Source organism: Hordeum vulgare, chromosome 2H, assembly GCF_904849725.1.
Source record: "Hordeum vulgare subsp. vulgare chromosome 2H, MorexV3_pseudomolecules_assembly, whole genome shotgun sequence".
Classification (NCBI taxonomy): Eukaryota; Viridiplantae; Streptophyta; class Magnoliopsida; order Poales; family Poaceae; genus Hordeum; species Hordeum vulgare.
In genome coordinates this window covers 155663044-155686351 of record NC_058519.1, presented here as the reverse complement: position 1 = coordinate 155686351, position 23308 = coordinate 155663044, and the positions used below count along the sequence as shown (strand labels likewise).

The following is a 23308-nucleotide window of genomic DNA, read 5'->3' as shown; positions in this document are numbered from 1 at the left end:
ATATGAAAGTCTGCAATATATACCTTGCCGTTGGTAGGGCTGGCTGGCGAGGGTTGTGATTTTGACGGTTGTTGTCAACATTGAGCACTATACTATTCATGTGTTCAGTTATGACATACTAGCTTGTGTAATCAATCATTTCTAAGCCAATTTTATTATAAATTAAGGCACAAAAATGACGCTTGTAATTATGTTATTTGTTATTTCTCAAATCAGTTGACAAAAATATTTTCATATTCATGAAACTCGATATCTGACAGTCAATTACATTGATCAGTATTTATTTTGCATCGAGATCAATCGGCACATGTTTCAGTCACTCGGTGTCGCCCGCTTTCTTACAATTGTTGATGAAAAATTGAATTCAATGTGCATCTTATGTTTTTTTAAGTTCCTCTTTTCCTTCATTATGTTTTCATATGTTGTAACATGTAATTTTTGGTTTGTGAAGTATCAACGTAGGTATGGCATCACCGCCCCCTCCTACCCACAGACCCTTTGTCGCTAGGATCACATTCCAGCAGCAGCAATGTCACATGTGATGGCCTCACGGAGCCACGCCGGTGGTGGAGGCCTCTTGTCTCTTCGGCCGCCAAAGATGTGCATGAACAATGACCCTACGAGCAGTGTGTGTACGTCATCAAGCTCCTAATTTTCCATGATCCAGGTGCTGTAGTCATCCTTCTGATGAGTTGTGTTAAAGCATAATAGTAGGTTTTAGTTTATAATCATGAATGTAAATCTCATATCTGGACAAATTTACCTTGAACATGCTTAAAGTATATGGTCAAAGTTTGTATGAATGTCACACATCATGTGTTTTGTAGAAAATTATACTGTACAATTCTTTGTACTGCTTTGAATAATGATTTTCTAAACAATCTCTAGAAAGCTGGCTTCAATGATCATGTGTAATTAAATCCATATATTATTCTGGAGTACCTGAATCCATATATATTATTCATTATTTCTATCCAATGTTTCAGTTCTCAGCTACTTGGAAGTAATTTTACTATTCAATTATCTTGGGTGAGGTTACCAATGGAGCACCAGCAATAGCCATTGTGGAGTTGGAGAAATATTTTGGGTTGGTTTGTAGAGAAGGTAATTTATTATGTTTGTTCATAAGTATCTCTACTGAAATTGCCATCTCAAAGAATACCATATGCTGCTCATACCAAGTCATAACTAGATTTGAAATTCTGAAGAATCCCATAGATAATTTTAGAGATGGCATCAACTTGAAGCGAAGATGATATGTTTTGGTCATAACATTGAAACAGGACCAGGAGACGCACATGAGACCTCACCCAAACTAAAGGTGGTAGCACTGGGAGGCGCGTGCCATAGCTCTTCTGAGCTAAGGAGCACTTTGGTCAGGAGATTTGGGGAAGCGAGATGGGTGAAGCTTGGCGGCAAGCCATGGCGGTGGCCATCTCGGGAATGCTATAGTTTGGTTACCGGAAGTGTTCACTCATCCCCAGTTTTATTGTATATAAGTTTTGAGGAAACAAGAGGTACACCTACTGGTTACTGCTAATTTTTGTACCGACATTTCAATGGATACACAAGTGGAAAAGTTAAATAATTAATTGTGATATCTTTTTCATTACGTGATTTATTTCATAATGTGTATTTACTACTGAATATTCAGTGGAGCCACACAGCACAACACACACACATATAACAAAAGGACTTCTTGTTTCTAAACTGAACTACCAATCTTTTTTCTTTTAGTAAGCAATTTCATAAAAATACTTCCTTTAAGACATAGTACAAAAATACTTGTTTTTGTGATGTTATGTGGATATACTTGGTATTTCTGTGTTTGCATACTTAAGGATTTCGTGAATTGAATATTGTACTTTTTTTATAGTTAACGAAACATTGTACTTATGTAATCAACTTGCTTCACATGAATATACTTTTATATAATGTTTAGATGATTACAGCTCATATTGGCTATTAGATTTTTTGGATGACCAAGTATTTATTACAATGATCAGATGTTTCTGTCTGCAATTTGCAACCTCAGAGGTTCAGAAATCTTACTTAAAACAACCATTCGGTTAAATCTTGCATCTGCAAATTTATATGTGATGTTTTTTTGTTGGTTCATAAGTTTATATAGATGAATGTGATTTTCTTTTTCTATTATGCTATCGTGCGTTGCACGTCATGAAAGAACTGAAGTTCGGAGAGTAAAGAAGCCATAAACTAAAGAGTAAATTGTACTTTGGACCAGGTAAAAGTGAAACGATCTGCTCTTCGCCTATCTGTTGCAAAAACATGCACATAGCACGAGTGGATACAGGATAATATTGCACACTGGACCAGGCTCGGTTATACTCTGTGGCAAGGGATACCGTGACACTGAATGAGCAAGGGTCACATGAAGGAAAGCACATCTGCCCATTTGCCAGAGCACCAGGTCTCTCAGTTCATGGCTGCCACCCATCAACTTCAGTCAGAGGTGCACTACGTCACCACCATCAGTGGTGAATGTCACCCTAGCAAGGAAGGCGGGTTGGAGGAATCCAAAAGGAAGCCTCATGGTGTGCCCAGAGCGCCCCCACTGCAGAGCGAGAGGGCCACAATGGCGCCTAAGTGCCTGGGAAAGGGCCATTGTCGAGCGGAGTGCAAGCTACACACTTGTTGCATTAGGTGCCTGGAGCTGGGGCATTGGGCCCATGACAGCAAGCAGCTTCACTCACCATCGGACGACAAGACACACACTTTGACGATCGAGGGCCGACCATGAACTCTCTAGTCTGAATACATGGAACATCGTTGAGCTACCGTCCTGCAGGCATTACGCACCCTCATCCCAGGCCTTCGCCCCCCTCAGCATCGCCCCAGAGACATTCGTCGGCTTGCATGCTGCTTTTGTGGAGCACGTGTAAGTCACTGCAGCAACACAACCCCAGTCGCCAGTAACCGGCAAACCAGCTGGTTCGGGAAGGGTGCCAACACGTTCACCTTGAACCAGGGGCTGACTGCTAGCCTGGCATGTCCTAATGCAGCTTCCCGTGGACCCATAGCAGCAGACCCCTATTGGCTATTCTATCACTACAGATGGAGTCATCCACCTCCAGTAGTGACGGCACCACAACCTTCACAAACTGCCACCCCTTTGAGCGTACGAGGGAGAGGCATGGGCTTTGTACCTTCCTTGATTGCCCAATTTCCACGACATTAGCGAATTTGTTAGCTGCATGAAGACCAATGTGCTCCATCTACAACTGTTATCTTGCCGGAGACTCAGCACACTAGAGGTTCATCGTGGATTGAGGATCACCAGCCAGCTTAGCAAGCTCAATGCTGAAAGCTATAAGCAACGAACTTACTGCGGAAGCTTTTTCTCAAGGATGAGCAGCTTTCAAATGAGACACTGTATCTTACCAAAAGATATTGACGCAATCGCCAATTGCTATGTCTGGCTGGTGACGCCGATTTTGACTTTGTGATCTTTGGCGCTCTCTGCCGTCAGTGAGTATGAATTGCAGAGGCTTAATAGCTGAGGCCCAGTTCAGTTGTCCCTGGGTTTCCTACGATGTATGACCCAATTTTTTTTGGTGTGGAACATCTGCAGCCTTAACACTAGTGTGCGGTACATAGCTGTGAGGTCTCTTGTACGCATGACGGCGCATTGATAACATGTTTGCAGGAGTCTAATTTGTCAGTTGTATCGCATTATGTTGTCTCTAAAACTGTAAGAATGAACTTTCATGGATTTTACTAACAAAAAGCCTCAGATACCAGAGGGAGATTGCTGTTGCATGAATAAGGAGACTTTACAACGCACTGATAACTTCATAACTGTTCAGACATTTGGTTGTGTTGGCTAGTGTGCATGAAGCTTAACAACATCCATATGGCAACTAACAGTGTTATGACATTAGTCTCTCCCACCCAGGAGCTGTCTGGATAGTTGACATGCATGGACAGCCCACAAGAGGATGCTGACAAGGTTGGATTTTCGTTATTTTTTAGCCAAAATTAATTGTCTTGTATATTATAAACCTTTGCTTCGCTTAATGGAAAGGTATACAAAGCTTTTGCACATTCTCTAAGATATCATGACTATAATGTGGTCTTCAGCTGTATCTTTCTGTCTTGCTCTTCACTCCAATTTTCGGTTCTGTAACGTATTTTTTTCTTTCTGTTATTATTGTATGCACTCCCAGATTACTTATTTATTTTATGTAGATACAACAGATAACCTAATGAATAGTACTTATTAGCCTGAAGCAGTATTTTAAACTAGTATTAACTAAATGCACATGAGATTAAAAGAAACAACATTGAAGAACAAGAAGCTGCAAGAAGGTAAACCTACCTGAATATAATGCAGAAGGGAAGAATTTTCATCCTGCTGATTTAAGCACATTGCTGGATAATAATACCTCAAACCCCTTTCAAGCTTCACAATTCGCTTTGTAAGATGCTGTGACGGTGGTAATGATTTGCAAACACTGGTGGATGAATTAAACAAGGTGCCTTCAATATGCTGGACAACACTTTCCGCTTCACTTGGTTCAATATTTCCTATAATCAATTGCATGCACAATTAAGAATAAAACACGGCAATACAGAAAAGCAAATAGTTTTTTCAATAAAGTACTCTGTTTTAAATTATAAGGCTCGCTTTGATAGTACATAGTATAAACTAAGAAGACATAAGTTGGCAGGATGAAAGAATGCTGCCCAGGACATGAAATATATTGTGAAAGGAAAAGAGAGGGACATGAGTGGCTTCATGGGGACATGAACCAAATGGTCAGAGATGAAAGTGGGGATTAATAGGGGCTGCTGTGTGGTGGGTAGTACCCACCTGTCGTAATAGGAGTAGAAAGATAATATATTTAGAGGGGTTAATATGGAAGCTAATGCTAAAAAAAATGTGTGCCCTATAACTTGAAGGTCAACTTAAATATGCACCTTAAAATTAAAAAATGGAGGAAGTACCAAAGAAAGATAGAGAGAACAATAAAGCTGTTAGGAAGTATTAGTATTGGTCAGTCCTTATTAGTATATGTTGTTAAGCTTCATGCACTAGCCAATGCAACAAAAAGTCCGAACTGATGGAAAGGGCTAGGCAATCCACATATAGTGTTGTTAGGAAAGCAACTTATCTATATTGAAGGCCCAAGGGGCATATATATATATTACATATGACTTGAGGTGCAAGGAAAGTAAACATAGACTAATAAGGACTCCTAGACTAATACTAATACTAATAAGGACTCCTAAACTAATACTAATACTAATAAGGACTCCTAAACTAATACTAATACTTCCTAACACCCCCTCTCAAATGCAAAGTGTATGCAATAACATTGCATTTGAAGAAGTGTAATACTAAAAAAAAAGGATAATCCAAATCAGCGTCTTGAGAGTGTCGTCGTAGCATGAAGAGTCTTGAAAACTTGTTGAGTCGCCGAAGGAGATAACGAAGAGATGGCACATCATAGGTAGACACCGCATCACTTGAAGATACAAGATAAGTATCAAGAGAAGATGGGTTGTCAAAAGAAGATGGCACATCAAGAGGAAGGCACCGAAGAGATGGCACATCAGAGAAGACACCGCATCACTTGAAGATACAACAAAAGTATCAAGAGAAGATGGGTTGTCAAAAGAAGATAGCACATCGAGAGAATAAAACATTGTGCAGAAAATCATAGTCCTCAACAACCGTTGGCAAAAGAAGCTCGGCGGATAAGACACAATGGACGTAGATCGACAATACAAAAAGAGGTCCAGACAATCCTATAGAAAACAACAAGGGCAAGTAGGCCACAAAAGTTGCATAGAAAGGATCAGGACCGGAGAAAGGCTGACGGACTAAGGTATGGTGGACTCGCATGGCATGAGAAAACACAAAATATCAACGGATTTGGTGGACGCGGCGGAAAACAAAGAAAACTAGAAAACACACACTAGATTAGGGATGATGGTAGCGGAAGAGAAAAAATAATATCATGGCGCCGAAGGCCAATTCCAACCAGAGTGTGCGTGAGACGGTCCTGACTGTGTAGAAGGTAGTTGCTCAGTGCGGGAAGCCTGAGTCACAATACCAGCAGTACCCGTCGAGGAAGAACCTGAAGCAGCGAGCAGACGCTTAAGTCTCAGAATATCCTGCTCAGTCAAAGCGATGGCTGAAGCTGTCGAGGTAGATGACGAAGTCTCTGTAGATGATGATTGCGCCTGGCGCAAGTGAGCCTCCTCATAAGCCAAGACCTTCTCATCATAAGCACTCACAGCGGCCTCATCATCAAGCTTAGCCGCATCCTTTGTGGCCTGAGGAGCATCCGCAGGAAGAGCCGGTGGGGTCGGCGGAGTAGGAGCCATGGGAGGAACCGGACGTGGCGGACAACAGACCTCGCCAGAGAGAACTCCCCAGAAACGGATGCCACGCATGTGAATGCGCATGAAGCCAGTGAACTCGGTGTAGTTAGTACCATCGAAGATCACCGAACAGCGAGGACAGCAACATAGCCAGATGCAGTAGACTTTTTTTTTTACTTTTTTGGGGGGGCGTCAACGACGAGGGGAACGCCCGATCCGATTGGGAGTGTGCAGAGGACGGCGCGACCTGGAGAGCACGACCGGGAGCAGAGCCTTGATCCAAGCTGGAGATCAAACTAGATCAGGGAAACAGGCAGATCCTGGCAGTGCTAGTCTGGGAGCCGCTTCTGGGAGTTTGACTTGGAGCGGTGACGGGATCTGGAGGCTTCGAACAGGGCCGGTGATGGGAGCAAGTATGGACCTGGACATGCTGGACCGGGAGCTCGAGCGGGACGAGCTCACTCACCCGATCTGATCCGGCGGGATCTGGAGGCTTCGAGCGGGGCCGGCGGGAGCAGACGAGGAGGAGGAGTCGGCGGCAGGACAGGGAGCAGAGCCACGAGGCACAGACGAGCGGAACCTGCGGGAGCAGCAGGAGGAGGAAGACTCGGCAGCGTGGGCACCTGCGGCAGGATTCAATCCTGCGAGAAGCAGTCGTAGGAGGAGATCGAGAGAGGTAGCAGCAGACAGACGGCGGTTGCGTGGAGATTGGATCGGAGCACGAGTTGCGCGTGCGAAAAAATAACCTAAAACTCTAATACGATGTTAGGAAAGCAACTTATCTATATTGAAGGCCCAAGGGGCATATATATATTACATATGACTTGAGGTGCAAGGAAAGTAAACATAGACTAATAAGGACTCCTAGACTAATACTAATACTAATAAGGACTCCTAAACTAATATTAATACTTCCTAACAAGTGTAACACCCCCTCTCACGTGTGACGGGGAAGACAAGTCAACACGTGCAACCGGAAGAGAGCGACGGCGCGTGAAGCTCACGTATGACTCAAGAGGCCTCTACGTGGACACAAAGGGGGGCTACCAGCAATTTTTAATAAATTGCGAAAGCCGGGACTTGAACTCAAGACCTTAGCTTCGATACCATGTTAAGCTTCATGCACTAGCCAACGCAACCAAAAGTCCGAACCAATGGAAAGGGCTAGGCAATCCACATATTGTGTAACATATGTTTCCTTTCCTTATACCCCAAGTCATATGTAATATATTTATATGCCCCATCGGCTATGTAATAGAGATAAGTTGCTTTCATAAGATGGTATTAGAGCCTAGGTTTAGGTCTCTAGACGCCGCAACTCGTCCTTATGATACACTTTATTTTTTCCATCTCCCTCCAGATCAAGATTTCCTCTGCTTCCGCTCCAAGACCAGGCGATGTCTGTCTCCTTCGATCCTGATGAAACTCAGCCCAGACGTCCCCTGCATCAACTTGTGCCCCATTGGGTCAATGCGTCGTTGTGCCTCTACACGCTCGTTCCTCGGCAGCCACGGGCCACCTCCTGGATTGGGACCCTCCATGCCTGCCCGTGTTCACCGTCGCCAGCATCTACTAGGTCACGCCATCACTTGTTGCTCAGGGAGCTCTGCCAGTGCTCATCGAGGCCGCTGTTTCCGCGCGGCCAGGCACCGCCTGCCCCGCACAAGGATGCAGCACCCCTCTCCGGGATGCTGTTTCCCAGGCCAGAACGGTCCCGATCAACGCTCCCAAGGCCGTGGTCCAGATCTGTTGTCGTTCCACCTCCGAGTGCATCCAGCACCTTTGTCTCTTGCCGCGCGTGAGGCTCTTCCTGGAGCTGCTGCATGCGTTTTGCTGCTTTCCGCGTACTGCTCTATATACTACAGCGCTACTGCTTCTGTTTCCAATTGGGTCTGATTGTGTGTGCGCGCAGGCACTTGGCCTAGTTGCTGCTCCTCATTGCAATCGCATCTAGTCTAGTATGTGCTTTCTCATTTTCTATGTTATCCGCTGCGTCCATCAAATTCGTTGACATTTGTGTTTCTTATGCCATGCAAGCCCACCATACCTTTGTCCGTCAGCCTTTCTCTAGTCCTGACCCTTTCTATACGACTTTTGTGGCCTACTTGTCCTTGATTTTCAATAGAATTTTCTGGACTCTTTCTGCATTGTCGATACATGCCCATTGTGCCTTAACCGCCGAGCACCTTTCGCCGTCGGCTATGATTTTCTGTGCAATGCTTTATTCTCTTGATGTGCCATCTTCTTTTGACAGCTCATTTTCTCTTGATACTTCTCTTGTATCTTCAAGTGATGCGGTGTCTTTCTCTGATGTGCCATCTCTTTGTTATCCCATTTGGCTTGACTCGACATGTTTTGAAGACTCTTCATGCTACGGTGACACTCTCAAGACGCAGATTTGGATTATCTTTTTTCCCTAGTATATGCTTTGCAATTGAGAGGATGGGGGGGAGGGGTTAGGAAGCATTAGTATTGGTCTAGGAGTCCTTATTAGACTATGGGCCAGTTCTTTTGGTGCATTTTTTGGTCTTCTAGAATAAGCTGCCCCCTACCCAGCTTATTCTAGAACCTCAACCAAAAATATATCTAAAAAAAATTGGTTGGGCTTCTAGAATAAGCTGGGTAAGGGGTAGCTTATTCCAGCTTACTCTAGAGGCCAGGAAAAGAACTGGCCCTATGTTTCCTTTCCTTATACCCCAAGTCATATGTAATATATATAATGCCCCATGGGCTATGTAATAGAGATAAGTTGCTTTCATAACAAAAGGCATCAAATAAATTAATGAGCAAATACATAGACGTTCAAGTTTAGTATTGACAAACCTGCAAAATAGCACTCTATAAATGTCTTTGCCAGCATACGAGGCAAGAAATCCTCTAAATTGCGAGCTTCAAGATTAGAAAGTGCAGCAAGTTCTTCATCCCAAGGCCAAGTTTGCTCCTCCAATATCAATGTGCAATTGTACATTGCTTGCTGATATGGCTGCCGAAATTTAAAATTCTCATATCCCTTTGTTATAGTTTCCTGGCAACACCAACAGAAGACAAACCCTTTCAGATCATATAAGATGAATATTATTCTAGCTTTCATTGCATCGCTGGGAAAGCAAACCGTAAAATAATCACTAAAATGAATAACAAAATGTCTGGATCCTCAATTTCCTCTTACAGAACACCCCATACTAACAAAAACCATGTTGTGTTTAATCAAGTTAAAATTCTAAAGAAGGTCAGGTATGCATATATAACAGCACTCTTTCGTTTGGCTGCTCATAGCTACTCAGTTCTGTATTCTATGCATAAAAAATAACAACAGAACTTACCTCTAGATGATATTTAATAACCAAAAATCAGAAAACAGCTTATACTGCAGTACTGGATCCACTGGCCATTACCTTTATCACAGAAAAACGGTCAATCTTAACTTCAAAGTCTGCAATTTTGCCAATAACAGTGTCCAGAAGGGTTCTCATTTTGTCATTATAGCCAACCATAGTAACCTATAATCAACCACAAATATTGGATGATCATTGAAAAAAGAATAATTTCAGTCCACAAATTTTGGATGATCAGAGAAAAAAGAATAATTTCAGTAAGACGCATATCATATGCACATTATTGAACAATAAATCCCGAAAAATCCATGATCATAAGCTGTGACAAGTAAGATGTGTACATACAACCTGCCATTGCTTTTAATAACAAGTATAATTAACAGGAACCACATGTTAGTTTGCTCGATCCTTTCCACCATAAGGACTATCGTGATGTTTCCAACACTGCATCTGATGTGAAACTTGGTACGTATAAGGATATCTTACCTAGCAGAGGATGACCAGAGAATAGACATGGATGCGAGAACTTGGAGAGTTAAGCTATATACAGAGGAGAGAAATATTTTTCTTGTTTATTTCATATGGATACACTGATATCCATTTTTATAGGGATGACTAGACTTGAGCGGTAAGAGATGATCTCTAATGGAAGAGATCTCTATTACATGGAAACTAAAATATATCTGCAAGGAATTAACACCCAAGAAGCCAACTGACTCAAGCGTCCAACTAGAGTACCGTATGGTTGCTACAACACTAACACCATATCATCATCTGAATCAGCAATGAAGAAAAAAATAGTTTCTTCTACAACTTAACATAACTAACCTGAAAACCAGTGTCGTTCGGCCTAACAGCATAATAAAGACCAGCAACTTCAGCATCATAAGCTAAAAGCAAAACAAAAGTAGGTGGATTATTGCAACAGGCAAATGAAAAAAAAAAGGCAAATCAGGAGATAGCTCTGCACAGCATGAAGCAAGAAGTCATACGGTGACTACGTGCTTTAACCATCAAAATGTTTCACTGTGTATGGAACAACCTTAGGATGACTGTAGGTACCCAAAAAAAAAATCTGAACCCCACCGACCCCTGCCTCGTCCCACAATTATTTTCACATATTGATCTAAAACTTGAAAGAGCCGTTCATAGGGGTAGTGTGTAAACAGAATGAAACGAATTTTTCCTACCACATGACTTATCTGAAATTGACTAGAAGTCTAGAAATTGCTGGAACAACTTAATCAACTATCCAGTAAGAATCATGCATTAGAAATTTAGAATAAGTTACTGATACACACCATAATCATTCAAATAATCCGTCAGCAACCTAGTGAATACATCAGTAAGAACTGATGATTCGGGGGAGCTATTGGACAGAGGACAGTGGAAATCCATCTTGATGAAGACCTTCGGTGTGAAAAACATTGTATCGGGCTTGTACCACAATCTGGAAAACGGTGTTTTCCTCAGCATGCAAGGAAAACTTGCCTGAATAAGCCAAACAGATGAATTGTCAGTTTATACTAATAAAATTAGGTGCATAGTTAGCTGAAAACAAATACCTTTTCCTCAACATTTTTCAATGAAAGGTCAGTTGGAATGAAGATATTAGGTTTTGGCAGGTGTAAATCTTCGTTGGGAGCATTTTCTACCCATTTCTGCAACACAAATCTTTAACATAAGAAACTGTATATTTTTTCTGCATCCAGGATCTGGAGAATACAATAGGAGTGACATCCAAATGTCTACCTGCATAATGGAAGGAGGCACTGCTTCAACACTATATGACGTACCATACCAAGGTTCAGTTAAGTCTGTTTGCCCTTCAAATAATTTTGACTCCCAGAATATTCTGAAAGGAGATACAGAAAATAGTCAATATTTCAAAAATTCCATGAGCAAATATGTATTTGGTCAAGGAAAAGGAAGAAAAGCAAACCAAAGGTAGGAATAAATTCATGCTGCAGAAAAGGAGAGAAGAAAGCGCATGACCCTCGAACGGATCAAGGAAAATTGGGACTCTCAAGTGTTTTTGAATTAAATAACGAAATTACCATCCACTTTTTTGTGAGAATAAACATCATATTTATGGTAATTGGAAATCATCTTCACTGCATCATCTTTCTGGCTATAGCTTCTTTTGCTAGAAAATAACCTTACTAACATAAAAAAAATGTCTTATTGTTCATTAAGTCAAGACAAAAAATGAATCTTCATCAACAGCTACATGTAACAATCTGCCAAATTCTCCTTCAAAAGCTTGAACAACCAATTGGGGAGAAACAGAAAAAGAAATACAGGATCTTTTATTATTGTTAACCATTGAAATGTGTAACTGAATCACAGTGACTGGTACCCGTTTCTGCCGAAAGCATTTATGCATCAGATTATCATCATGAATCATGATAATTGACTTATAAGTTATAAATGACACACTTCCTTTAAGTTCATACTGGTTGAGAAGTTCTATTGGTTATTGGCTACATGATGTGCTTATATGCTCCCAATAAGCCTTGGAAATAACTATTTATCTTTTGTATACAGGAAGAAAGTATCTTTAGATATCAAAATGTGGTGACCTCTAGGAGTCATCAAACACAAACGATTTTATGAATGATGTATTATGAGACCAACAAGCTTTGAAAGATAAAGGGAGAAGCAAATTTAAGAACATGGTTTCACATTATTTTCCGATAATAGTGGAGTGAAGCATATAACTGACTTAAGTAACAAAATCATCAGCTTTTAACTAGCATGTGTTGAGCATACAATGAGCATGAAAACATTGATAACTTCATTTTGAAGCAGAACAGGAGAACCTGATATGGCAACCTGGCAAGAGTGCTCTAAATGCCTACCTAACATTCTCTGTAGTCAATTCATTTAGCACCTTCTGAATAGCATCTGGTGAAAACTTTGATGGTACAGACGACGCAATAAGCCAATCTTCTGGTGGAAAAATCTACACAGATGAACAATGAGGAAAAACATGAGAAATGGCAAAAATCAGAAAAACTCACATACCACTTATGAAGAAACATCTTGGCAGAAATAATTGGAATGGAATTAAAACATTCCAATTCAAAAGAATATGACAATGTCCAGCATTCTGCACAATTTTGTTATGTGCAAGAGTACCTACATACATAGCTCAAGCAAAAGCTTCAACGCTATTTTATTGTGCCTACATTGGAAAGGACACCCGAACCTAGACGTGTAACACAAACCACTAGATTATTTCCAGGGAAGGCAATAAAAGAAGGTGCTTCAACCAAAACACTGGTTTGCACTCAATTATTTCCCATACAAACATGCGACTGACGAAACAGAATACTAGGGAACAAACTGACAGTAGAAATGAGAAAGGCAACAATCTATCGCATTATAGCACTCTCATGGGGTTAGCGCATTGCACATCCATCTGATTAAAAGATACCCAAGTAATAATAAGATTTTGAGTGAGTTATCTCAGAATTGCTTGCTCTCAGACAACGCATTTAAGGTGTAACAGTTTACTCAGACACAAGCAAGAAGGAATCTAGGGCCCACATGCACGCAACAAGAAATAAGAATTTGAATAGTCAAAAGACTATGGAGTTAAATTGTGCCAATTTAGAACTTCCTACATGCAAATACAAACAAAAACATGACTCATGAAGTCATGATAATACGAGTAGATACAATTTATGAGAACCAGGCAACATATATGTCCAAAGAAACAACTAGTATATACCTGCATGTTTGAGGAAATATTGACAACATAATTCATAGGAGGGCTCTTGTCTCGATAGTGGAATCCCGTCTCGCAGATGGATAGAAGCTTCAGAGTCCAAAAGAAAGTAAGGCAATTAATAAGCATCAGGCTAAACGTAAATATTTTTGAATCTAAAATCAGTTTAGTCTTTACCATTTACCAGTCCGTAATATGTTCCATTTACTCTAGTTTGATAAAGAATTAATTTTTTTGTGATACAAAATAAACTGCTTCAAGGCAGCATACATGTTTCGTTTTGAGTAATAGAAAAGATGCAACTTGTATATCCTCAGTCCAAATGCACTTGTTTAGCAAGACATTTATGAGAACTCGCTATAAACCTAGGTAAAGGCAGCGGCTAATTAATAAAATAAAAAATGTGTGTGTGTGTGTGTGTGTTGGGGGGGGGGGGGGGGGGGGATACCAGACTGTTTCCCATACTTGCAAAGCTTAGCCTGATATTGCATACATTTGAATACAAGAGTTAATGAGACTTATCACAAATTAAATTCACCTCATCAAAAATCCACTTTGGAGTTCCAGAGGTCTGAAGCAATGTAATGTATCTGAACAGCAACCCAACAACATCCTCCATGTGCTCTGTCATCAATGATATCAATTATCAAATAGGCGTACCACTCACAATTCAAAATTTTAATATCAAATGGCCTTTCTTGAATGAGAACTCACCCTGGCCTACATCTGTAAGCTGTATAACGACACTGAAGAAAGAGAACTCGTAACTCCAATCCCCTTCCCCTGCTTCCAAACTCATAGCCCATCCTGAAGAATATAACAGAATAAAGAGTTAATCCGGGTAACAACTATGAAATATCAGAACAGATATGCTCCCATAGGTGAAGAATGACCAAGTAAATAATATCAATCAACGGAACACTAAGTTGAGAATAACACCAACAGAGGGATTTATATAGCAGTAGCTCCATATCTGAGGTTTTACTTTCCTCGTGTTGCACCTGTGGGATGTGTTTGCTCTTTCCTTTGTTGCATGTTCGGAAAATAACAATAATAATTTAACATTCAACTCCGACACTTAACATCATATTAGCCCCTTAAAATACAAACTAAAAAGAACTAATGACTCAATAGACTTGATATAATGCTCAATACAAGAGAGTATTTAACACCAACTGAAAGCGAAAGGAGTTTTTCTATATACAGGGAAACCCAAGACATTATATTAAACTGTACAGTGGCATGTACAAAAGGATAAGAACCAAGCTATGGCCCAAGCCCTACAAACTGCGCATTAACAATACAAGCAATTCTGGAAATAAGAAGCATAAATCTCATTACTTCAAATAGCCAAGAGACTTACCCAACTTTTTTAGTATGTAAAAGAGTGATCCTTCTCCTTCATGACCAATTAGATGGCTCACATACTTGCAAGGACCTTCCTTGTAATGTCTAACATTTGGAGTGATTGGCCACAGTATTCGCAAAGTATGACCTTGTTTTATAGGAACCGCTTTAACAAGGATCTGCAAGTTATGAGCTATCAAATAAACCTGATCTAGTGGTCCACTTGAATTTAAATTCATAGTAGGCGAATGTAAACCTGGAGATCTTTGCTTGAACATGGATGACCAGGAAAAGAAAAGTGCTTCCTCCCAACGTTCTTGATATCACAGAACTTACTTTCGACAAGGGTTTGAATGTTGTCAAGACTATCTGCAAATACAACAGATATAAGGCGAAATGGGAAAATATGGAGAAAATTTATTTTAAGGAAATGGAAAAGGTTGTAACATAGTCCGACGAAAAACCTTTTCCATACACAACAAGCTGCATCAAGTTGGCTGAGTAGTGTGAATCATAGAAATTAATAAGCTCAGCCCTTGTGTCCAATCCTTTCTCCTTTGGTTTAACCTCCAGTGTGTCCCAATTTCCTAGATGATGCATGGACAGGAAATTCGTCAGAAAATTACAAGTGTTCACCTTTTCTCCCAAGTAGCAAAAATTGTTCAGCTCACATCAAAACTTCCATGACTTTTCATAACTTCCATGACCCTAAGTGTTGTCTTAAACTTTGACATGTCTCCAGTTTACAGCTTTGACCACCAACAAATAAAATATTAAAAAAAGTGTTTTGTTTCGATGAGCATTCTACAGAAATTGAATGTTCGTACGGCCACACTAGATCCTTCTACATATGTTTGTGGTAAGATAAATCAAAGTTTAACCGCACAATGCTGAACCAACACTTGCTTTAGGGGCAGAGGGAGTACCACTGACGATAAAAAATGAGGGCATTGTACACCCACCCAAAGCAATGGGAGACCAGTTATTCTCAAGGTTGCAGTGAAGTACTTTTCTTTTGCTATTAACAAGATTGAAATATTTAAGTGAAAGTTACAACAGTATGGCTTAGTTTCGTGGGGCATTACAAGATCTTCTAACTGAAGCAGAGGTAAAATCTAACGTCTCCTTGAAACAACTTCTCATGTAGTATTTGTGACAGTAATTTTAAGATAGTAACAATATAAAGATGAAATAAAAATTAGGTTGCAAGAAAGAGTATATAGTTTCAACGTCTCATGGATGCATAAAAATCAGGCACTGGGCATTGATATGGGGCTAAAATACCCACCAGTGCTGAACTTGTGATATGGGTGGTTATTCGAGCAAAGATGCTTCTGGAGCTGAAACCAAAAGAGCATAGATGAGGAAAAGAAAAAAGAAAAAAAAGATCAATGACATGAAATACAACTGCATGCACCAAATTAGGAAGGACTGCTTAGTGCCTACAATAATTGGACAAAGTGATCGCAATGACACAATCACATGCAAAACGGAGTGGTCTTTGGCTGTACCAGTAATAGGCACGAGACAGGTCATGCTTAAAATGGTGTACAATGTGCTTTAGAGTTCAGACTGGGCATTTAAGTATGTGTAGATAGGTGTATTATCATCTTGTCAGAAGATTCAATTGTGAAGATGGACTTCGGGTGTTTATCCTCGGGGAAATACTGTATGCCTTAATGCTAGACTGGGTGACTGTCGTTGCTATATCCATTCTTCCACCAGACGTATGGTTTTCAAAAGGATATGTTCCCCTTATCCTCATGGCTATCTCAGCAGGACTATAATCATTATCATCACGGTAGAGCCTTTAGTTGTATTACTAACACTTTTTTTTTTTGAGTGATAGTAGTCTTAATGAACTAGGATTTCTTACATTGTGCTCTTAAGGATTCCCAGATAAACTGAGCCCAGGAAGCTGTTAGAGTTCAGCATATAAAATGATAGGCTGTCTTAGTAACAAAAATGAAGCACAAGTCATACAGGACACATAGCAATTCGCTAGTCATATTGCATGGCAAAACAAATGAAAAAGTTCATCCTATTTCTTGCGGGGAGTTATGTTAAATCGTTAAGAGTTTCAGAACTTGAATATTAGATTATCGTTAACTTATTATATCCTACTCCCTCCGTTCCTAAATACAAATCTTTTTAGAGATTCCACTAGAGACTACATCCGGACCAAAATGAGTGAATATACACTCTAAAGTATGTCTATATACATCCGTATGTAGTCCGTAGTGGAACCTCTAAAAAGATTTATATTTAGGAACGGAGGGAGTAGCAATGAATAATGAGGGATACACATGTCATTCATTTCTGGTTACCCAAATACCTATAGAGCAAAGACACTTGGGGTTGAGGACCGTTGATACCTCCATATAAAGGTAATAAAGGACATATAATTTTAACATTTTTGGCTGAAAATAACGCCATGCTCGTAGCAAGGTTAATCGCAAATCAAACAAGATATAAAACCCATTAGGACCAAAAATATCCCTAAAAAGTGAGGAACACTTAAAGTGGCTCTAAACTCTGGATATTTATTTGTTAATTACTCTGTTGAGGGCCTTTATTATAATCACAGGTCACAAGCCTCCAAACAGTTAGCAAATGGTAACATGTTTCTGGAAAGGGTCCCTAGCTTCATGTGGCATACAGAACAAGGAGAAAATAATTGAATTGCAATATGATAGTTCAAAAACATTTAGTATGAAACAGAGTCCAAAATTGTTGAAAATGATTTCTGAATTTAGCAAAAAGTTATTGTCACGACTCCAAACTGTCAGAATACCATCCAACTTTAACAGAATGGGATCTCTATAAGCAAGCTGTTTGTTGATTTAACATAAGCCTGAAAACTAGGAGTACCTGACTCATTCGCCATGGATCTGACAATAGATTTTTCTGATTTTCTGCCAATGAAGAAAATTAGAAAATTAGAAGCTGGTCCTCTCATTAGAATCAGCAGAACAGATAAGAGACAACATATACCAGAGTCAACAGCTTTTATTTCCCTAAGGGTTGCATCAGGGGACATCAATGGCTTTATGAAAAATTGTGCAAACCTGAAAATAAGAGATAAGATGGAACAGGAATCAGCTTTTGCAAAACAAGGACAAGAAAGTAGAAAGAAAGAAACAGAAGGTACCTATCTAAAGCATCATCCAGGCTGTCATTGTTCACATCAAAATAGAAGTTTGTGTGTTCAGAGGTTGTGAAGGCATTGGTTGAACCACCATGCTACAAGAAACACACATATTAGCCAGCTAATGATTATTGATTAATAACAGAGGATCCACCTAAGATGGTAATATCACTGTATGAACTATGAATCTGAAAAATAGCTAAGCCTCCAAGCAGAAGCTTTCCTACTAGCATTGTTAATGATTTAAAAGGCTTGACCTCTGCCTGGCAAAATACCAGTAGTATACCATATGTTAGGACCATAGCTTAGGCACTGCCACAACAGCAATTTTCTCACTTTACTCAATAAAAGGACATTGTGGCCACATATTTCTGAAAAGAACTATATACGTCAACCAACCGGCACCCTATGAAGATAAAATCATAAAAGAAGACTGTCCCATGATCAAGCAGATAATAGATTAGTTGCCCAAATTTTAGTCTATTCTGATGCCTGCTGCTTCTGAATAACTAGAGTCCTTAAATATATAATTGTTTTGCAAGGATCACACTATGTTCAAACTTCAAAGTTATGTTGATATTTTCTGGGCAACTGATTTTTGTTTTAAGCATTTCCACTTTTTTTTAAATCAGCTTCAGCTCAATCAAAAAAATTACTACCACGGTGATACCAAGATCAGTTACAGAGAACCCTTTTTAATAATACAAACTGGAAAGGTGGAAATTTTACCACTTGCAAACTACGTACCTCTGCGATGTACTTTGAGTAACTGTCTTCTATTGGATATTTTTCACTCGCGTAGAAAAGCATATGCTCTGTAAAAGTAGAACCAGTCATAAGCGTGTTACAGATTAAAAAATGCACAAACACCCACACACTAGTACCGGAACATACATGTCATGGAGCTTTTTAAATGCCAGAATATAAACCAACAAGATGAAAAACAATGCAACGAGATTTATACAGTAGATAGTGGTGCACTGGTACTCAAAAAGTTACATACTAGAGATAGAGCGATATGGAAAACAAGTTTAAAATATAGCAAGCACAATATGTGGCATCTACCCTTAGGTTTATTTTACACAATATGTAGGCGTCAGTTGTACCTAGCCACTCCTCACCTCATAGTCTTTGAGCTCCTGAGTCACTATTACTTATTAGTATTAGTAAGATGCTTCGTTCAACATTCTATCGTGAGATGTCAATTTCACATTCAGACGTTCAGTTGCACGCGAATCAAGTTCTCTCATGGCCATGCAAAAAGATGAAGGGATGATGCTAGAACTTTACTCTAGGATGTCAAGGGGAATATGCAGAACTCAAACATCTTGAAAACCTTGTTTCTTATGGTATGAACCATGAAGTTTGTGTGTGTGTGTGTGGTGGGGGGGTCACATATAGTTTGATTTCATCACCGAAATCCCCTTTATCCAAAAGGGAAATATGCAAAACTCCAGCCAGTCAAGAGACCAGGCAGCAGAAGGAAGAAGCGAGTACCATGCTGATGTATGAACATCCAGAATTCTGTGTATTTCTCCTTGATTATTTATGGTACACGGGCTGTAAAAAGAACATGCACATCCAAATTGGTGCCGGCCTGTATCTGTATTTACTTATTCAATGATTAATGTAGTGCTAGTGGTTACTCTGCTGAACAACCCAGAAGCACACACATCCCAAAATATCAGGACATTCTATAGCAGCAATCCCAACTGAAAAAAGCCTTTCATAACAAAGTAGCAAATTGCAGTGATGGGCCACACAGGTATAAAATCATAACAAGAGCAATAGCACGGCAAGAGAGAGGCCCTCTTTCAGGGGGCTGTTATTGGTTGAACTGGCACGCTGGGCTCAATCGAGGGTGAAGTCGTTTGTTTGTCTTGCTTGCCAAAAGCATTGCTGCACTGCCGAGAGGCTGGCAAGACTGGGCTTGCAAGACCATCCGCGTTGTCTGCTTTGCGACCAATCGCAGAGACCATGGCTTACCTTCTCACTGGTTACCCCTTCTCGCTAACCCAGTGGCATGAGGTCCCATCTTGGATCGGATCCACTGCACTGCCTCTGGTTTTCGGTGAGGACTTCATTGACTGGTGGCAGCGACCCACCAGGTTCACCAAGACTGCAGTGCGCAATGACACCTCATCAGTGATCATGCTGACAGCTTGGTGGATTGGAAGCATCACAATGTCACGTCTTCGCCGATGTGCAGTCCAACCTCATCAGTTCGCTCGGCACAATCAAATCTGAGGCGCAGTTGTGGGCAAGGGCAGGGGCGGTGGGTCTTACCACAAGTATCCCGGGACTGCTACTACCTAGCTGTGTTGCCTTGTACTTTGGAGCTCCTAGTGAACTCTTTTTCTATCTATCAATGCATCGAAACGCAAACTTTTTCGTTTTCACGAGAAGAAAAGGCACGGCAACAGAGAAAACGAGATTGTTAGGTCGCAGCTGCAGTAAGATTTTCATCACCAGCGTCTGTAAGATGATCACTGAACGACTAACTACAGCAAAAGCAGCAGCATCTAGCATGCCCCTGGGTGGGTGTAACACAACAAGCCATAGCAGAGTGCTCACCGAGGAAGTGCGCGAGCCCCTCCATCCCATCGGGATCGCAGAAGTACCCCACCGAGACATTCATCGACGCCGCCGCCTGCAAACGAATCGCGAATTTCAAAATCTGGACGAAACCCACAAACTAGCACAAAACCTCACCCCAGCCCGTCCCGATGGAAGAGCTAGCGATTGGAGCTGACCTTGTCGGTGTCGGGGTCGCTGATGAGGAGGCACTCCAGGGCATTCGGGAGCACCACGCGGCGGTACCCGCGCCTGTCGTTGCGGGGTTTGGTGACTTCGACCTCAACCTTCGCGATGGCCGGAGCAGAGGCGCCGCCGGCCGGCTCGCTGGGGACATCTACCTCGCGCAGCCTCGAATCCATCGCGTCGCCGCCCAGTCGTCGTCGTCGCTAGGGGAGCGCAAGTCTTGCGAGGCTTCGCACGGGGGTTGGGGGAGGTCAAGTCTTGCGCGAGGCTCGCTCCCCGGGTTGGCTTTAGAACATCTTCAAGCCGCAAATCGGCCCTTTCGCTAAAATAAAGAAAATGTTTTAGATTCAACCAACCGATTTTTTTCGGCTCGCTCACACGCCACGTGAGCTTGTGGTCTGGCGATGTCTTTATCTGTTACGCCAACTCCACCACGGGACCCCATTCTATCTGGTTCAGTCCGTTTGGGGTAAAATAGATAAACTTGTCGGCCCAGCGCGAGACGGTCCGGACCCATCTTGTCCGTTTTGTGTCCGGTACGACCCATTTCGAGCGCAAACTTACGCGGGATTTGAGTTGCGGCGGACATCAAATGGACGCGCGCTCGTCCGCGTCGGCGACGCGTGGCAGGCGGCCACCTACCTCCCACCTGTCCACATCAATGTGCACGAGCGGTCGGGCCCGCCTGTCATCCGTCCAGGAAACGGTCGCGGTCCTTTTTAGATGGGGAAGCCATGGACCGGTCGTCGTTCACAGTTCCCATCGTCACTCCGCGGCTTCCTCGAAACCCGACAGCCAAACCCTAGCAGCCTCTTCGAACTCGCCGGCCGCCCACCTCGCAGCCATGGACGTGTGGAACTACGGCCGCAAGGGGAAGCACGACCGCGAGGCTGGCGCCTTGTCGGGACACCGACGCAGCTCCCTGAAGGAGGAGGCTGCATCGCCACCGCGTCGTGCCTCCGCCGCGGCTCCCTTCACCATCGCCCCTAGGCCCGCCGGCCAGCGCGACCGGCAGTACCTCATCACTGAGGTATGTCGGCGATACTGGGAGACGAGGACGCCGGTCTCGTGGAGCGACGTCCACCTCCCCAACGCGTGGCACCTCTTCGCCGATCGGGTCCCTATCCCGCCGGTGCCGACGAGCGGCCGTGCGCGCCGCGACGAGATCTAGCGCCGCCGCCTCCTCCTCCCCGACGACCTGTACTATGACGACAGGTACGCCGCGGACTCCATCCTCTGGGACACGTGGCTCAGGGACGAGCACGACGTGTGGCGCGCCTCCTACTTCGTCGGCACGGCCTCGGGGCCTCGGCGGGCACGGGAGGTGCGCGGGCGCACACGGGTGCGCGGCCTCACGCCCACGCCGTCGCCTTCCCCATCTCCGTCACCACCTCCACCTCCTCGCATGATTGAGGAGGAGGAGGCCCGGCTCATGCAGCCGGCGACGTCGCCATCCCCGAGCTGATGGAGGAGGAGGAGGTGGTCGTGTTCCCTCCGGATCTGGTGGGCGTGTCATGGAGCTGGTCATGCACCGCGTCGGAGATGGCAGTGGGGGTCATGAACTGGTGCCCCACGCCGCCGTGGTCACCGGAGCGGGAGGCCTCGCCACGGGAGGAGGTGCTGCAAGCACCTGCCAGCTTCCAGCCCGCCCCCCGCGCACCAGGGACCGCTGGCCCACCTCTAGACGTCGCCGGCCTACGTCGACCTCGTCAGCGACGGCGACAAGGACGACACCGACGGTCAGTGAAGACGGCGACGGCCACGTCATCGACGGGCTTTTTTATGTTAATTATGTCAAACTGGGCCGTTTTGTGGGCGTGAAAACTGAGCCGTTTTTTATGTTAATGTTATTATGTTTTAAGTTTTTTAACTGTGCTTAATTACTTTTTAGTTAAGTTTTTCTTTTTTTTAATCAAGTCCAACACGAACATGATTTGGGGTGCGGTCACATGGTGGGCGCACGCACGACCCAAAGGACAGAAGCGGACATGGACGAACCCATTGCCGTCCCAAACGGACAAAATCCGGCCAAACCGGACGTTCGTTTGGGGTCGTGCGGTGGAGTTGGCCTTAGCACTCGCCTCTTCTTCCACATCGATTCATTCTTTTTCTCTCTTCTCACACAATTTCTCGTACGAGATTCAGCGACTACTTCATCCAAAACCCTACCGTCTCATCTCCCACTGTCCGAAGCCTGGCTTCCTCTTCTCCATCGAATTGACTACTGCCGGCGCGCGCAAAGGCTCTGCATCACAACATGCCATCCATGGTTGAGATTGGGGGAAGATTGGCGTCGGTGCTGCAATAGAGCATCCATGGTGTTGGTCATCGGCGACGGTGCTGCATCGCACCATCCATGGCGCTGCTCGCCGGCTGCATGCTGCAACGCAACATCCATGGCGCTGCAATGCAACATCCATGCGTTGGTCGCCGGTGACGGTGATGCATCACAGCATCCATGGCGCTGCTCGCCGACTACGTGATGCAACGCAACATCCATGGTGTTGTTGTAAGCTTTTCACCAGCGATCGTCGCGGTTTTGTGTTGGAGCACCACCGTGCAAACGGGTGGCGCTGAAGTGAAGCTTTTCACCGGCGGCCGTCAAGGCGCTGCTATGGAACATTGTGCCGGTGT

The 23308-nt window shown here is 42.9% G+C and overlaps 1 protein-coding gene across 1 annotated transcript in view; it reads right to left on the bottom strand.

The window, feature by feature from the left end:
- The window catches only part of LOC123425635 (insulin-degrading enzyme-like 1, peroxisomal), a 29246-nt gene extending 8277 nt beyond the window's left edge, over positions 1 to 20969 (bottom strand). The window contains exons 1-21 of the mRNA XM_045109332.1: positions 20668 to 20969; positions 20489 to 20564; positions 18662 to 18729; positions 17918 to 18009; positions 17761 to 17834; positions 17638 to 17681; positions 16055 to 16106; positions 15231 to 15353; positions 15023 to 15135; positions 14783 to 14945; positions 14134 to 14226; positions 13958 to 14043; positions 13423 to 13509; positions 12548 to 12651; positions 11439 to 11541; positions 11252 to 11347; positions 10988 to 11177; positions 10515 to 10576; positions 9747 to 9851; positions 9175 to 9376; positions 4340 to 4548 (exon numbers count right to left, since the gene is read on the bottom strand). Of these exons, the coding sequence (XP_044965267.1) occupies positions 4340 to 4548; positions 9175 to 9376; positions 9747 to 9851; positions 10515 to 10576; positions 10988 to 11177; positions 11252 to 11347; positions 11439 to 11541; positions 12548 to 12651; positions 13423 to 13509; positions 13958 to 14043; positions 14134 to 14226; positions 14783 to 14945; positions 15023 to 15135; positions 15231 to 15353; positions 16055 to 16106; positions 17638 to 17681; positions 17761 to 17834; positions 17918 to 18009; positions 18662 to 18729; positions 20489 to 20564; positions 20668 to 20850 (2325 nt within the window). The 5' untranslated portion in view covers positions 20851 to 20969. The remainder of the gene's footprint in view (positions 1 to 4339; positions 4549 to 9174; positions 9377 to 9746; positions 9852 to 10514; positions 10577 to 10987; positions 11178 to 11251; positions 11348 to 11438; positions 11542 to 12547; positions 12652 to 13422; positions 13510 to 13957; positions 14044 to 14133; positions 14227 to 14782; positions 14946 to 15022; positions 15136 to 15230; positions 15354 to 16054; positions 16107 to 17637; positions 17682 to 17760; positions 17835 to 17917; positions 18010 to 18661; positions 18730 to 20488; positions 20565 to 20667) is intronic.
- Positions 20970 to 23308: the final 2339 nt, after the last annotated feature.